The sequence below is a fragment of the Mesoplodon bidens genome (genome assembly GCF_964165515.1).
Source record: "Mesoplodon bidens genome assembly, contig: HAP1_SCAFFOLD_298, whole genome shotgun sequence".
NCBI classification, from domain to species: domain Eukaryota; kingdom Metazoa; phylum Chordata; class Mammalia; order Artiodactyla; family Ziphiidae; genus Mesoplodon; species Mesoplodon bidens.
This window is the reverse complement of record NW_027671473.1, coordinates 186,934-204,097: the sequence shown is the minus strand read 5'-3', so window position 1 is coordinate 204,097 and position 17,164 is coordinate 186,934. Positions and strand designations below refer to the sequence as shown.

The 17,164-nt window shown below is 47.7% G+C and overlaps 1 protein-coding gene across 1 annotated transcript in view; it reads left to right on the top strand.

The window, feature by feature from the left end:
* LOC308611314 (forkhead-associated domain-containing protein 1-like) overlaps positions 1–14,142 on the top strand; it is a gene marked incomplete at its 3' end in the record, with an annotated part of 102,448 nt that extends 88,306 nt beyond the window's left edge. The window contains exons 15-19 of the mRNA XM_081260141.1: positions 978–1,097; positions 4,018–4,113; positions 4,534–4,754; positions 5,291–5,456; positions 14,026–14,142. Of these exons, the coding sequence (XP_081116267.1) occupies positions 978–1,097; positions 4,018–4,113; positions 4,534–4,754; positions 5,291–5,456; positions 14,026–14,142 (720 nt within the window). The remainder of the gene's footprint in view (positions 1–977; positions 1,098–4,017; positions 4,114–4,533; positions 4,755–5,290; positions 5,457–14,025) is intronic.
* Positions 14,143–17,164: the final 3,022 nt, after the last annotated feature.

The following is a 17,164-nucleotide window of genomic DNA, read 5'->3' as shown; positions in this document are numbered from 1 at the left end:
ACATAGGGGCTTAACACAACTCATATTTATTCTTTTACAGTTCTGGAGGCCAAAGGTCCAAAATCAGTTTCGCTAAGGTAAAGGCAAGGGGCTGGTTCCTTCTGGAGGCTCTAGGAAAGAATCCGTTTCCTTGCCTTTTCTAGTCTCTAGACTGGAAAAGGCGAGGAAATAAAAATTCCCCGCTTTCCTTGGCTCACGGCAGAGGAGCACCTTCAACTCTCTGCTTCTGTCACAACACCGTCTCTGTCTGTAGTCAGACTCCCTGTGTCTGCTTCTTGTAAGAACCCATGCGCCTATGTTGGGTCCCCCCAGCTAATCCAGGATAAGCCCGCATCTCAAGATCCTTACCCTCATCACATCTGCAAAGGTCCTTCTGCCCTGTCAGGTAATGTTCATAGGCTCTACGGATTAGGAGCCAGACATCTTTGAGGGGGAGGCATCATTCACCCAACCACCTCTTCCATTCTGACACGCCATCCCCTCCAACTCTGCACACCCACGCGTGCCCACGCCCAGTGGGGCCTCAGCCGAGCAGTGATCACTCCAGGTGAATGATGGCGCCTCCCCTGGGACTCTTTCATAGATGGATGGTGTGCAAGGACCAACCTTGGGGAACTTCCCAGGATAAATACCCTGTTTAGAGGGAATAGGGCTTTCAAGAAACCAAGCTTGCTGCTGGGTGGAGCCCTGGGCTAGGACACAGAAGCCTGGGTTCAAGTCCATCCTCACACCTGTGGCCGAAGGTTCCCCCTCAGTGCCCCCGCCCTGGGAGGCTGCAGCCTCATATGAGCTGTGTGGCCTTGGACAAGTCATGTCACCTCTCTGGGCCTCGATGCCTCACCTGCCAAGGGAGGATGGTGAGCTAATTAGTACTGGCCTGTGGTAAGAGTCCAGTAAATAGCAGCTGTGACTTTTACATGCAGTAACTTCTTCCTGAGCCTTTCTTTTGAGTGTAAACTTTTTCTTTTATAGATCACAAGGACCACATGGATGGATCATTTCTAGACTTAAAGACCCTCGGGATGGAAAAAAATGTTCGGAAAATATTGGATGTAAAACCTGACTTGCCAACTTTTTCAAGAGTAGAGATCGGAACGGTAACCAAAGAAACTTTGTCTCTGCATTGACTGACACGTGGGGAGGGTGGGCATGAGGACAGACACTAGCCGTGTGCCCTGGCACCACTGTATACATCATTGGTTCGAGGCCAGGTCCTCCCTGATGGGCAGGCACCTGTATGGACTGGTCGGTGCCTGGCCGTAATAGTGATCCAATGTTTGAATAGAAAGGCGGCTTCCCATCATGTACAGCATGATATAGCATTGCACTGATGCTGGCCAGGTCAATCTCTGGGCCCTCCTTTTCACATCACATGTTGTATTCTGCAGAAAATATCCAACAAGCTAATGTACAACAGTATGTCATGAGCTTGCCTAACATTTGCTTTTTGCTATAAACTGAAAAACATGAACACATAAAGGGCAGCAGAAGGGAGCCATGATGATTAAGAAGACACAAGTTCTAGAATCAGAGACCTGTGTCCTAATCCCAGCTCTGCAAGCTCTGTGACCTTGGGCAGGCTCCTAACCTTTCTGGGACTTCATTTCCCAGCTGTAAAATGATGATGGAAAAATTAAAGGAGATCATCATGTAAAGTGATTATCCCAGTGCCTAGCTCATAGCGAGCACTTTAATAGATGATAGTTATTATTGTCAAACAGTATTTAAAGAGTATTATCCAAGAAAACCTTCCTTTCTTAGGGAGCATAGTTTGTGTTTTCCAGGATTTTCAGAAGTAATTTGATTGTTAGGTTGAAGGTGCCGTGTATCCTAAATGGATGTTTGATCAGGTGTTTGACTGACACATGACAATGGACAGCTCAGGTCAGCGTGGCTTGCTGCGGCAGCTAGTCTAAACCAGCTTTTGGAAAACATAATAAAGCCATCCTATCTGTACCAGCATTTTCTCCTACAATTTTTCTAGACATTTGCTCACACGTCTAGAGATGTGAGTCTTCAGAAACGTGTTGGTCTTCCTGGTAAAATCGAATCTTCCTTCTCTGAGGTTGGGAGTAGAGGGACCGTCTCCAGGTGGGGAGCTCAGCTGGATCTCACGTCCTGATGGTCCTGCTTCCAAGATTGACCTTCCCCTTGGCAACAAGCCCTCATCCCACCACTGACACCACAGAGCAGGAAACCTCCCAACTCTCAATCCTCCAAGGTTGGCAGTAATTAAAGGAAAGAGCAGGAGGAAGAATAGCTGACATCTGTGAACTGCTTACTGTGTGCCAGGCGTTGAGCTCAGCCGGCTCCATGCCTTATGTCATTTAACCATCGTAGCAGCCTTGTGTCATAGTTACTATTATTGTCCCCATTTAACAGATAAGAAAAAGTAAGGCTTCAGGAGGTCAAGTACCTCACCCAAGGTCACAGAATAATGATTGAAGACACACCAGGGGTGTGTCCCTGGTGGTGTGTCTGCGAGCCTGCAGAGACCGGGTGGGGACTGTGTGCTTGGATCCTGTAGCCCAGGCTCTTCCTTAGTGACCCTTCCCTCAGGAAAAGAGGGGGCGTCTGGAGCGGTACAGAGGATGCAGCTCAGGGTAGCTGAAGACACTGAACAGCATCTCAGGTTCTTTTTGCAGCAGATCTGCCCGGTTTATTGTCATCTTCAGATACCCTCTTTTATTCTCATCTCCATAGGTACATAGACAAATATGTCCACTCTTATCTATCACAGTCACTTTGGGGGCATTTATATTTTTGTAGTTGTTTTGTTTTTAATCTCAGAGGGTTTCAGGGTAGTGCCAACAAATGCTAGGGCTAAGAGAGGCTCATGGCAAGCATTAAAAGCCAATTTATTTTTTAAGGAGGCTTGTTATGGTTATTTGTAGTCGTTCAGATCAGGTCCCCTATTCAGTCTGGTGGCCTTTCCATGCAGTCAGTTGGGCTTCCAGCAGCCAGCTGGCTGGTTGGGGTCTTAGGGAGATGCAGCTGCAAACACTATCTGCATTGTCTCTGGAAAGGGTCTGAAGGGATGCCCACCCACCAGGTTCCAGAGCTAGGAGAAGGTTGGGCCGAATTTTGTGAGGGTATGGTTTCTGCTGCACAGAAATGAGATTCCTTTAGTAAAAAGGAGGGAGGCCATTTTCCACTTAACCTTCATTCGTTCATTCAACAAACATGACCACTATGCACCACTCGGTGACAGGTGCCATGCTGGGCACAAGGAGGGAGATAGTGAGCAAAAGCCACATGGTCTCCATTTTTCTGGAGCTTGTCTTCTCAACATCAGCGGTACTGATTTTTTGAGCCAGGTAACTCTTTGTTTGGGAGACTGCCCTATGCATCATGGGGTGTTTAGCAGCATCCTTGTCCTCTACCCACTAGACGCCAGCAGCAATTATGACAACCACAAATGTGTCCAGGCATTGCTAAATGTCCTGGAGGGGGTAGGGTGGACAGAGTCACCCCCGGTTGAGAACCACTGGCCTAAAGGGAAGACGGACGAGACAGTGGCCAAAGAACGGCACAAGTGATGCATCATTTCAAAGGCAGTTGTGCTCTGAAGGGGTAGGAGCACAGTCATAAAGAAAGCAGTTCACAGAGTCAGAGTGGATTTAAAACCAACTCTCTTGGCGTGGACATATATACACACACACGCTACCAAAGGTAAAATAGATAGCTAGTGGGAAGCAGCTGCATCGCACAGGGAGAGCAGGTCGTTGCTGTGTGTCTACCTAGAGGGGTGGGATAGGGAGGGTGGGAGGGAGATGCAAGAGGCAGGGGATATGGTGATATATGGATACGTATAGCTGATTCACTTTTTGATACAGCAGAAACTAACACACCATTGTAATGCAATTATACTCCAATAAAGATGTTAAAAAAATTAACTCTCTCAAATTATTCTTTAGTAACTTTCCAGTTCTTCCATTATTCTTTGGGTTATTATTCTGGATGTAGAAAATCATAATGGAATGCCAAGAGAGTTTTTCTTCTTTTTTTTAATTTCAGCCTCAAAATGGCCTTTCCAGCCCAGGGTCCATCATGGTCTCTGAGAAGTCAGGGAAAATGGATGTGGCTGACGCTTTAGATCTCAGTGAAAACCTGGTAGGTATACCCAGCATCAGTCCCCTCCTGTCCAAACCTGTGTGCCCTGCAGATAGTTTAAACATCAACTCCACATACATGTTTAGTTGTTACAGTAGCTCCACGAGACCCATCTCCTTTCCCAGCATGGGCTGGAAATTGCAGAGCCCAATTCCTTGGAAGACTGGGTAGTAAGAATGAATGTTTATGTCTGTTGTCATTCCCCCTCCCCCACCCCAATTCTCAAAAAGGCATAGTGTAAATGGATGCGGGGGAAAATGAAAGTCGTACTAAAAACCCCAAATGCACTCATTTGCAAAGCATGTGTTTCTTCTCTGCAACTGCAGAAAATGAATGAAACAGAGTTAGATGTTTGCCTCCTCAAAGTGGCCACCAGCGGTCTTGGGCCAGGCCTCTTACCTGAGAAATGCTTTCTCGTAGTACATGGATATGAGCAAAACCCTCGGGACTTTGATGAACATCAAAGATATGTCAGGTCACGTGTCCATGAAACACCTCTCCCCAAAAGAGAGGGAGAGAGTCTACCAGCTTCGACAAAGAGACCTGTACCTGGTGTTTGATAAGATCACCCTACTCAAGAACCAGCTGCAGAGAAAAGAAGAGCTTTTGAGACGATACAAGGAGGACATTGAACAGCTCAAGTATGGCCCGTGTCCCCGGCAAAAGGCCCAGGCCTCCATTCTCCAGGCTAAACCTCGGTGCAGCTGCAGACCCGTAGGGACCAGGACAAGAGGACAGAGGCCTGGGTTTGGAGGGGGGAGGCGGGATGGTGACTCAGGGCCTTATGGACCCAAGTCTCTGGGCAAGAAAGCAGCAGTTAAAGTACCCTACTGTTAAGGAATAAGGTGCACCTTTTATAAATGTGTCTGATGTTTCACCATGTGTGTGCTTTTCGTAATTCCACCCTATTTTCAGTGGTATCCGTTCCCCCACCCTCTCTGGGAAATTGGGAGGGGCTGGTAGCATAACCGTTGCCCCCTTCGTGCTGCACGTCCACAGCCAATGGGCTATTTATTCTGCCCTCTAGTCCCCACATCTTCAGCCTTCCCCCCACTTGTAAGGAAACCGCGAAGCCAGGCATATATGGAAGTGTTCTGAGGATCTCCCAGGTCGGTAGCATTGGTGGTGAGTGAGAAAGATGAGGAGAAAAGAGACTTTGTCTCTCCTGTGTGCTCAGGCAGAGCAAAGTGTCGGTTCAGATGTACCAGTCACAGGTGGCAAAGCTGAAGGACGACATCTCCAAAGAGGCCGAAGAAAAGGCGCTGCTGAAGGAGGCCCTGGCGCACATGGAAGAGCGGCTGCACCAGGAGAAGAGGGTCACCAGGGCGATCAGGCAGCAGAAGGTGAGAGGTCCCTGCTCGGAGCAGAGCCTCTGAGGCTGCCCCTCAGCTCCCTTTAGAAACAGCCAACTGAGGCCCCAGTGGGATCCAGGCAGCAAAGAATGCATTCACTCTTTGCAAAGGAAGGTGGCAGAATAGCTTTAGCATTAGGCAGACTTAGGTTTAGACTCTTGTTCTGCCATTTACTGTGTGACTTCAGGCAGCATTTTTTTTTAACATCTTTATTGGAGTATAATTGCTTTACAGTGTTGTGTTCATTTCTGCTGTGTAACAAAGTGAATCAGCTATATGCATACGTATATCCTCAGATCCCTCCCTCTTGTGTCTCCCTCCCACCCTCCTTATCCCACCCATCTAGGTGGTCACAAGGCACTGAGCTGATCTCCCTGTGCTATGCAGCTCTTTCCCACTAGCTATCTATTTTATGTTTCGTAGTGTATATATGTCAATGCCACTCTCTCACTTCGTCTCAGCTTACCCTTCCCCCTCCCCATGTCCTCAAGTCCATTCTCTACCTCTGTGTCTTTATTCCTGGCTGCCCCTAGGTTCATCAGAACCTTGTTTTTTTTTTTTTTTTTAGATTCCATATATATGTGTTAGATTAACCTCTCTGAGACTCATAGTCTAGCTTGCCTCTATTTTTTTAAACTTTCTTTTTCTTTAATTTAATTTTTATTTTATATTGGAGTATAGTTGATTTGCAGAGTTGTGTTAGTTTCAGGTGTACAGCAAAGTGATTCAGTTATACATACACATATATCTATTCTTTTTCAGATTCTTTTCCCATATAAGTTATTACAGAATATTGAGTAGAGTTCCCTGTGCTATACAGTAAGTCCTTGTTGATTACATATTTTATGTATAATAGTGTGCATATGTTAATCCCAAACTCCTAATTTGTCCCTCCCCAACACATTTCCACTTTGGTAACCATAAGTTTGTTTTCAAAGTCTGTGAGTCTGTTTCTGTTTTGTAAATAAGCACATTTGTATCATTTTGTTTAGATTCCATATATAAGTGATATCAAATGATATTTGTCTTTGTCTGACTTACTTCACATAGTATGATAGTCTCTAGGTCCATCCATGTTGCTGCAAATGGCATTACTTCATTCTTTTTTATGGCAGAGTAGTATTCCACTGTATATTTGTACCACATCTTCTTTATCCACTCCTCCATCGACATTTAGGCTACTTCCATGTCCTGGCTGTTGTGAACAGTGCTTTCTGAGACTCATAGTCTAGCTCGTCTGTATTTTTTTAACTTTCGATAATTCGTGTATTTTATTTTGTTCTTTCTATCCAGATAACTATTTTTTCCACCAGTTTTATTGAGACATAATTGACACACAGCACTGTACTGAGTTTAAGGGTGTCCAGCGTCATGATCTGACTTCCCTACCTCCTGCAATGATGACCACAATCAGTTGAGTGAACAGCCCGAGTGTTTTCAAAGGCGGCGATTCTGACTGTCATTGTTCTGCCAGGTGCCAGGGATACACCGAGGAATAAGCTCTCTGAGAATAAAGATCTGGGTTTGCTCTTCTGAGTAGCCAGAATAGTACTCCAGTCTTTCTGACTTGGGGCTGTGTATTTGTACACGCATGCTTGCGTGTATGTGTGTACATGTGAGTATGTGCTGTGTGTTGGCATGTGTGTGTATTTGTATGTGTGTGTTTGTTGCCTGCATGAGCTCTAAGGAGGCCAAGGTCATAGAAGGGTGCCCTTCTGCTCAACCAGGAGGTGATGGTCAGATAGTTCCTTGCAGAAGCCTGCCCCCCATCCTGCGAACCTTCCAGGCAATAGGTTTCCAGACAGCAGTCTGTCTGGCTTAGAGCCCCAGAAATGAAAAGTGGCTGTCCTGCTCTGAGGGAGCCTGGATGAAGTGTTTCCAGTGCTCACTGCTGTGAATTAAACATCACAGGCCTTAGTCTCTGTGTGACATGGGGCTGCCTCAGGCAGAGGACAGTTTCCTTTCACACCAAGCAATGCCAGGGAGAGCTGGGCCAGTGACAGAGTTGTGACTTTCCCTTTGATGTGCCCTCTGCAGAGCTCACCCCTCCCCGAAGTGCCCCCCCCGCCCCCAGGGCTTGGCAGACTAGGCCCCAAAGCAGAGACACCAGACCACAGAATGGGACAGCGAAGGGCCCAAAAAAGGCCATTGTCATGTACTGAAAGCCTGAGGATTTACATAATCAGGCTTCACATGCTTTATTCCTGGGCTGCCTCATTCACACGCATGGCAAGGGACATGCCTGCCTGTTTGGCGCTAGACATCCCTCAGCCGAGAAGGGTCTGAAATGGCCAAGTTGAACCTGTGTCAGGGTCCCCAGAAGAGCTACAGCTAGTAGCTTTCAAATTCGTGGAATTCACAACTGGGGGAAAGACTTACCAAGAGGCAGGCACCTGCTCCACACTGCACATGCTTCATCTCTCCCATCAACCCGCAAGGGATGCTGGCAAGTGTCGTCAACTTACAGAGAGGGGAAAGCTGATTTGACAGAGGGTACCCTTCCCTGGCTACTAAGTGGCAGAAACAGGATTTCCTCCCCACCTGCTGCCCTCCCCCGCCCAGGTTCACTTTTCCACACCCCTTCCTTCTGTGTCTCCCTTACCAGGGTGGCCCCCTTGGATACATCGCACCATTGCTCCTGGGGGTTTCACTCCAGGACTCAGGTTTGCATTTCAGGCTTGTTGTTAATATGTTGTCAGAAATCCCTGTTTGTCAGGAAGAAAACAATATTACATTTTATGTTTTGCTGGATCCTAAAGGGCACTTGTATACATCTGTCTTGGCATCCGTTCCTTCCAGGGAGTAGATCTTCGTTGTCTTTAAGCAGAAATGAACAGAAAGTAGAATTCCTCTTTTCTAAGTTTTACACTTAGTATTTTCACAAGGAGCCTTAGTTTTTTAGCCTCCTGTATAAAACTTTGAAACTCTTCACCCGTTCACAGAGGTGGCAAGGTTGAAGCACTGAGATGAAATGACACATCTTAAGCTTCAGAATTGCCCCCCCCCAAAAAAAATGGAGTTTGTAGTTTTAATGTTTGACCATCTCTTCACCAAGCAGACCTTTCAAGAATCAAAAGTCCTATTTCCACACTAATATCTCTGGCTGTGAAAATGAGACTTGGTATAAGATGCTGGGCCTTCACAGCGAACTGGGCCTGTGGCTCTGTCCATGTGGCAGAGGGACGGGAACCGCGGCCCAGGCCGTGCTCACTCGAATCCACTTCCCGCATCACTCGAGAAGCCGGCAGTGTCTCTCAGAGTTCAGAGGCCAGATTTGGAGTCAAACAAATAGGGGTCAAGCCCCACCGCTGCCCCGAATGACCCTGAGTAAGTGGCTTGACCTCTGTATCACAGGTTCCTCTACAAAAGCAACCAAAACTGTTAGCAAGGGGCCTACTGCGTGGGGCAGCGAGAGGGTTAAATGGCAAAATGCCTGCAGTGCCTGGCACATCACAAGCCCCGTTTCTAAGGGGGAAGAATAGGCAGCTCATGGATGGGTGGGGACTCCTCTAATTCTTTCAGGGAGCTTCCAGCCAGCCGACGCCTTCCCCGGTCCTCCCAAAGCCGCCAGCTCTTATGGGACATGCTCTTCTCTTTGGTGAATACGACTAGGGCCACGGCCAAGAAAGGACCCAGATACTTTTTGTGAATGGGTAAGGCTGGGATTTTCAAGAGGAAATTTTTAAATGCACAGAAGTTGCCACTTGGGAAGCACGCAAGCCCTTTCTTAGGGCTTGAAGTGTAAGAAAGGCTGAAGGGCACCGGCTGCTTCTGGCAGGAGAAGCCGCTCAGCTCTCCTGCCAATCAAATTTCCAGCCAATCAAGTCCTGGCTAGCGGCGTGACCACTGCTTTGCCTTGTGGTCTCAGCCAGGAAAACCCCCTAACCTTCCCTCTGCTTAATTAGCTCAGATCCCTCTTCTTTAAGATGAGAATAAAAATGGCACCTAGCTCGTAGCCTTCCCAATGGGAGCTTGTATACAAAAGCCTTAGCACATAGGACCACAAAGCATTCACCCTCTCCTACCATCGTCATTATCCTCACTATTCTCTTTAACTCACTATCTTCCAAGATTTCCTTGGGCCCAGGTATTCTCAAGATTCTGGCTTCCTCCGTGCCACTTGTGTGTTTTGTTTGTTTGTTACTTTGTTTGTTTTTGCGGTACGCAGGCCTCTCACTGTTGTGGCCTCTCCCGTTGCGGAGCACAGGCTCCGGACGCGCAGGCTCAGCGGCCATGGCTCACGGGCCAGCTGCTCAGCGGCATGTGGGATCCTCCTGGACCGGGACACGAACCCATGTCCCCTGCATCGGCAAGTCGACTCTCAACCACTGCGCCACCAGGGAAGCCCCACAATTGGTAGATGTTGTGTAGGAGGGGCGTGGGATTGGAGGGGCTTCAGGTGGTGCTCTTCCGCCCACAATGATGAAGTAGAACCATGTGGCCAGGCCTATGCAGCATACGGATAGAAGAAGGCTAAAGAAAAAGACCCTCCCGCACCCCCTTCATCACATCCCAGTGAGTTCAGTAAAGTTCAGGAAAAGCAGGTGCACAGGGGCCAGGCTCTGCCCTCAGTGCCCAGCTGCCCACTGATGGAACTTAATCCAGGAAGGAATTTTGCAGCAATGTTCAAACTGGGGTTCCCTGGAGCCTTTGGGTGCCATGGAAGGGTGTGACTCTCAAAGCACACACACCTTTCTCCCGCCAGAGAAGCTCTCCGTTATCTTATACCCCAAGTTCCTCATGGGATTTTGCTTGGATAAACGGTTCTGGAAACAAAAAGGCGGGGGATGGGGTGGGAGAGAAGAAGGCTGTTGGTTTAAAACTAACCCCTGCTCTGTAATATCTGGGCATTTGGATAGTGATTGTCTCAACGGAGTTTGTGATAAATACCGAGTGGCCGCAGGCTCGAGGCTTCTCCACGGAAAACGCCTGGAGGGCAATTGTCAGTTCAGTACGGGCCCATCAGCCTTCACGGACAGTCCTCTGAGGGTAGAGTCGGCATCCTTCTGGGAGAATGGAAGAGTCTCATAAGCACCTATTCCCTGTCCCAAAAGACAGCCTTATTTCCTCCCTGAGTTGTGTGACTACCCGGTAGGGTTGCCAGATTGAGGGGAAAACAAACAAACCAAAAACATGATGCCCAGTTAAATTTTAATTTCAGATAAACAACAAAAGCTATTCGGTATAAATGTCCTAAATATTACACGGGGCATATTCACACTCACAAATTTGTTGGCTTCATTCTGAAATTCAGATTTAACTGGGCATCCTGTATTTTATCTGGCAACCCCTCCAACATTTACTGAGCACCAACTAGACACCAAGCAGGGAGGTTCTGAACCAGGTGTCGCAAGATGGCAGCCCACAGATATATTCCATTTGGCTCATGGGAGTTTTTTTTAAGTTACATTTCAAAATAGGGCAGTTTCCTGGAATACTCTGGATTTCCATCTTCTCTGGGAAACTTGGAAGATCTGGCGACCCTAGGCCCACAGACCCACAAGCCACCATCACAAGCTTCCATCTTCCAGGCCCCTTAGAAAGGCGCTGGGCTCGTGTGTTTGCTGCTGTCCACCACCACCCCAGCTCACTTCACCCACTTCTTTTACTTTCCTGGCTGCTGTAGGAATCAGGTTGGCGACCCCAGTGGATGCTCAGGGCTCTAGGAGAACGTCTCCTTCCTGACACCACTGCACATTCACCTGCGGAGTGTCAGTCTGCAAGGGAGACCCCAGTTCCCTCTCACTTTTGTGTCTCCAGTGCCTAGGGGATGCTCTTTCTTTGATGAGCTGCCCCTGAGGTGCAGGGTCTTGAGCAGATCAGGGTCAGCAATAGTCATCAAACCCCAGGGGAGCGGCAAGCTCCAGGTTTTCAGTGATGCTGGCTTCCCAACAGGCCCCTGTAGTCCCTGCCAGGGAGGTTAGCCACTGGGGCTTTCAACATTTCCACTGGGTGGAAAGCCACTGGACATCTACAGCCTCTTCCACTGATCTAGGAGGCTCTACTTCCAGCTAAAGCAGATCTGTCCTCCAAGAAGAATACAGTATCCTTCATAGCCTTCTTGGTTGACCACCTCCTTCTCTGCTGGAATCTGGAACAGAGATTCCCTAAAAGGTGCAGCAGGACAGTGTAGCGTTACCCCAAAGCCACACCCGCTTCTGCAGAACTCTATCCTCACCTCCTCACCTAGGAAGGCTCAACATTCCATCCAAATGGGTAGCATCTGAAAGTTGAGAAAAATCCATTTTTCTCTGATGCAAAAGGCAAATAAGAACATAAGCTAAATTTTGTCAATATTCTTTCTGTGTTAAAGAGACGAATGTTTGGAGAGCTGATGAAGAACTCAAAGATGCAGAACTCACATTTCCAGGTGAGCCAGAAGAGAGAAGAGAGAAAACCCTAGGACGTCAGCAGGAAGCCCAGTGGACAGTTATCCCATATCTATTATGTATTGAGCCTTTGGCATGTGCCGGGCACAGAGCCAAACACTTGACGTGCAGTATCTCTTTTAAGCTTCACAACAACCCTATGGGGTGGGTGTTGTTATTATACCCAATTTACAGATGAGGTGTCAGAGGCTCAGAGACTTTCTTTGTCCAGAGCCACACAGCTCAGTAGGAGAGCTGGGAATCAGTGCAGATCTGACACCCAGGGGAGTGCTAGCTTTTCCTCCTTTAGGTTATAAACCTCCAGGTAATAAACCTGATACATTTCCAGTGGCATTTCTCTTAAATTTCAAGGAAGCATCCTCTAGAATTCTCTTCAAAGTTGAGAATTAAGACTATGAAATCTTGAACATGTTGAAACATTGCCATTGACAAATCAGCCCTGGAACTGGAATTAAGCCAGTCCACGTTCCCACTTTGCAGACAGTAGAGGCGAGCTCTCAGGAAGCTAGAAAGCCAAACACATTTTGGTTGAATATGAGAGAGGAGACATTCAAGTTTGATAAAAGGCCACAGTCATGCTGAGGCAACCAAATTATCATGGGAAGAAACGAAGATATTCTAGGTGAGGGATATATTTGAAAAATAGAAGCTTCTCAACCAGCATCCTTGTGCTAAGACCAGAAGGTGGTTACTCCCCAGAGCAGGATGTTAAGAGGATAGAGAGCATCCTGAGGGCCCCACTTGATCTGAGACGTTTGCCACCCTGCAAAGTGGAAACGACTGGAAGTTTGTTACTTATTCACTCACATATATGACTGAGCTGGGAGTAGGCAGAAACTGCCCTACATCTAGGTTTTGTCTGAGGACCACCTGCGGATGTGAAATGGCAGAGGAGATATTGCGATGGGCCCCAGATGTTGTGGGAACATTGTGCTTCTCTGAGATGTGAGACACCCTGGAACTTCACGCTACCTCTGGCTTTAACAGAATCAGGGCAGATGGTGCTTCGGCTAAGAGCAAAGAGCCAGCTTCCCATTCTCCCTGCCCTCCAGCCTGAGCTTAGAAGTTTGGTGTCTAGGATCTCCTCAGTACAGAAAGGTTTCCTCCAGGTTCCTTGCCAAGTGTAACTTGGGCGACTCCTTCCCCAAGAGTGGGCCTTGGGCTTCCTGGTGGCGCAGTGGTTGAGAGTCCGCCTGCCGATGCAGGGGACACGGGTTCATGCCCCGGTCTGGGAAGATCCCACATGCCGCGGAGCGGCTGGGCCTGTGAGCCATGGCCGCTGAGCCTGCGCGTCCGGAGCCTGTGCTCCGCAACTGGAGAGGCCACAACACTGAGAGGCCCGCGTACCGCAAAAAAAAAGGGGGGTGGAGGGGGCTTTTTTAAGGATATAGGGGTGAGTGCCTCATAAAAACTGGGAGCTGAAAGAGAGCCTGGCCTCGAAATAGAACTGGTAAGCCATCAGATCTCAGGCATCATCTCTTTTACACACACATAAGCATGCGCACATGCACACATAGGCCGTATCTCCTCTCTGTGTCTCTGTGTGGCTCCCCTGATCTCTGCTCTCTCCAGTCATGTGACAGGAAGGAATGACCTCATGGTCCCCCAGTTCAAAGGACCAGCCCAGGAAGCAAGTAGCATCTTAGAACCCATAACCCAAATCCTGGGAGTGACCATCTTAAAAGCCCAGCCCATGCCAAGTGCCCGATCAGCTATGACCAGGGACAGAGTCACACACATGGCTGCCTGGATCCAGGAGTAGTGCTCAGAAAAGGGTTAGACAGACCTCCTAGAGTATGCTGCATTTTACCCTCCTAAGACATCAGAGACATAAGGCATTCAGTTCAGTAACAGCTTTTCGAGAGAAAGTCCATCCCAATGAAATTGCCTATCATCAGAAACTCCTGGTTCAAAAAAAGATGCAAATGTCAGAAGAAATCGTTATCTGTGTATCGGGAAGAGTGTACACCAAAATGTGAATAAGGTTACCTGTGGGTAGTGTGATAATGGTGGATCATTTTACCTTCGTTTTGCTCACGTCTATGTGTGTATATAAATACTTTTTACAACAAAGATTTTATTTTCAGTAAAAAAAAATGCCATTTGAGAAATATTTGGGGATCTCCCTACAATTATAGAGTTTGGGCATTTGTTGCTCTTGCTTGTTGTAGGTTGGAGCCAGAAAAGGCACCCCAAAGATGGACCAAGGAAGGGAGATGCTGAAGAGAGAAATGTCCAGCAAATCCATCCAGAGCCTTCTGTTTTCTAAACCTGGTGGAAGGAACTAGAAACGTCGTCCCGCTGGGCCTCGCGTGATCCTCCATGAGTCAGTGTAACTCTTCTGCGTCAAACTACTAAGATGCTTTTTTAGGACATTAAAGGTTGCTACCCTAGTGTGTTGCTTCCTAGACTGGTATTTTGCACAATACTGTATTTTGGAGTGTGTGAGGAGAGGGGTTCTTTTCACAGATATTATGAAAGTAAACATACACAGGCATATGAAGAATAAGTTTGAAATTCAGACTCCTAGGCCTGGTCGATGCAATTATGTGTTTGGGTAGTGACAAACCCAAATGTCACACCTCCAAGGAGCTCTGAGAAGCCCGCAGTTGAGAAAACCCAGGGCGTGTACTGGGGCCACAGGACAGAATGGTAACCTCAGGGCTGTTGGGGCCATGGTATAGTGCATTTATATCTGAATTGATTATAATAAATGTGAACAGCAACCAGTTTTATCGCTTCCATAACAGTGAGTCATGTTTATATGGCGCTCTGTGGTGTTCAAAACACTTCTCATCTAATCCTCTCTCAAGCCCTGGGAGGTAAAGAGCATTATATTCCCCATTTTACAAATGAGGAAGCTGAGGCCCAGAGAGGTTAAATGGCCCATCTAAAGTCACACAGCTAGTAAATTCAAGAATTGGGTCTGGAACCCAGGTTTCTAACTCCATCTCACGCTGCCCATTCTGCCGCACCAAGACAGCCCAGTAGGTCAAGTCCCAGGCCATCAGGACAGACCAAGTACCCAGTCATCAAAGAACACACACTGCCCAGGTGGACACACCCCTTTCCCGTGGTGTTTGAAGAGACCCTCATTTTTGCCTTCTCTCCAGCCATCTGTTCTCTCCCTGCCTTTCTTGTACAGCCAGAGACCACCAAACAAAACAGGAGGAAGAGCCAGAAGCCATGAATATCATTTATTTTTTATTTTTAAAAAGCCACAATAAAAGTATTTTGATATTTTAAAACCAAATGCATTCTTTATACTGATTAAAACTAGAAGGAAATGGGAAAAATGATTTGCATCATCTTCCTCTAAAAGTACTTCTTACACAGTGAGAAGGGTGAGCATCACCTGACCTTAAAAATAATCTTGAAAATCCCAGCAGTTTTCCATAAAGAACATATTACTTATACTGTACCATATCCCCCAAATCCAAAACAGCAATCTCCAGCACCAGAAAAGATCACTTGGTCAGGCAGTAGTTAAGTAGCTGGCTCATGTTTGGAAGCCAAATTGTGTGAGAAAAAAATACTTTGGTTGAATACAAATATTTGAATTTGCATAAGTTAAATGTAATGCCTATGTGGCTCCACTGTATTTGAGGTCTTTCAAAGGACGTGTTAATCTTTATCATATCAACATTGCAACCCACAATGGCAATGTCCTTTCTTCACTCCTTGAACTAGATGGTTCTTTAGGTGTCTCCTCAGCCACACACCCCTTTCTCTGAGAATGCACATTCCCCAACCAGGTTTACCCTACCTACTGCTGCTCTCTTGGCCACACCTGACTGGCTGATCAGTAGATAGTCTACCCAAGCCAGACCAATCAGGTTTCTCTTCGAACCCAAGCTGGGCCAATCAGCACCTGTGCCCTTGATATTTGGAAGTGGGACATGGAGTTACCACACAGGTCATTAATGGCCTGGAGCTGAAAGTCTTGATGCAGTTCCCAGCTGGGGTGGCCATTTCTCCCACTGTGTTTGGAGAAACAAAGCCAGTGTTAGAAAGAGATGGCCAGGATAGATAAGCAACAGGTAGAGACAAGAAACCAAGACCCAGGGAATTCCCTGGCAGTCCACCCTGCGCTTTCACTGCCAAGAGCCCGGACTCAATCCCTGGTCAGGGAGCTAGGATCCCATAAGCCACACCGTGTGGCAAAAAAAAAAGAAGAAGAAACCAAGACGACCCCCAGTGAGACAGTGCAGCAGACACTACAAGCCCCTTAGTCATTGCCTCCCTCTACTGTATAAGCAGCACGGGAAATGCCCTCATTTCCCAGCCTCCCTTGCAGCTAGACCTGGCTGTGTTGTTCAGTTCTGGCCAGTGACATGCAGGTGAAGGCCCTGGGCAGGGCTTCCCTTCTGGAATTAAAGGCAAGGCTTTGCTAGGAGAAAGTTTTTCTCTTTGTCCCTTTGCCTTGTCTCCTTTTCCTCTCCTGGAGCTCGGACTTGGAGCTAGAGCAGCCATGTTGGGGATCACCAGGTAACAAGCAAGAGACCAAAGCCCACCTCAAAGGACAGTGGAGTGGAAAGACATGAAAAGCCTGGGTGGGAGCCTAGTGGCATCACTGTGCTCTGCACTGTACCTGAACTGCCTACCTCTGTACATCCTGTTGTATAAATAAATCAATCCTATCAGTTTAAGCCACTGTGGTCAGATGTACCTGTTTGTGCTGTGGAGCAAATCACTCAAAAGTTAGTGACTTAAAATGGCAACTATTAGTTCTCATGATTCCAGGCATCAAGCTGGCCCCTTGTACTGGTCTGGTTGGTTTGGCTGGGGCTAGTTTAGGGTGGCTTCGTGTACATGCCTGCCTGGTCATTGCCAGGCAAGCTGGGTTAGGACAGTGGTTCTCACCTAGGGGCGATTTTGCCACCCAGGGGGCATTGGGCAATGTCTGGACACACTTTGGTTGTTAAACTGGGGTGGGGGTGATCCTATCCTCTAGGGGTAGAGGCCAGGGATGCTGCTAAACATCCTGCAGTGCACAGAACAGCTGCCCACAACCAAGACTTGTTTGATCCAATATGTCAATAGTACCGAGAATGAGAAACCCTGGTCTAGAAAGGCCTCAGCTGGGATGTCTGATTCTGCCTGGTGTGGTCCCTCATCACCCAGCAGGCCAGACCAGGCCACGTGTGGTGGGTACAGGTTTCCAAGAGCAACAGGAGAGAGAAAGCCCCAAAGCACACTTTTCAAGTCTCCACCTGCCATGTGTCTGCCAACATCTCATCAGACAAAGCAAGCCACATGGCTAGAGTTCATTTGGGAGGGGCTCCAAATTTTTACCATCTACCCACATCC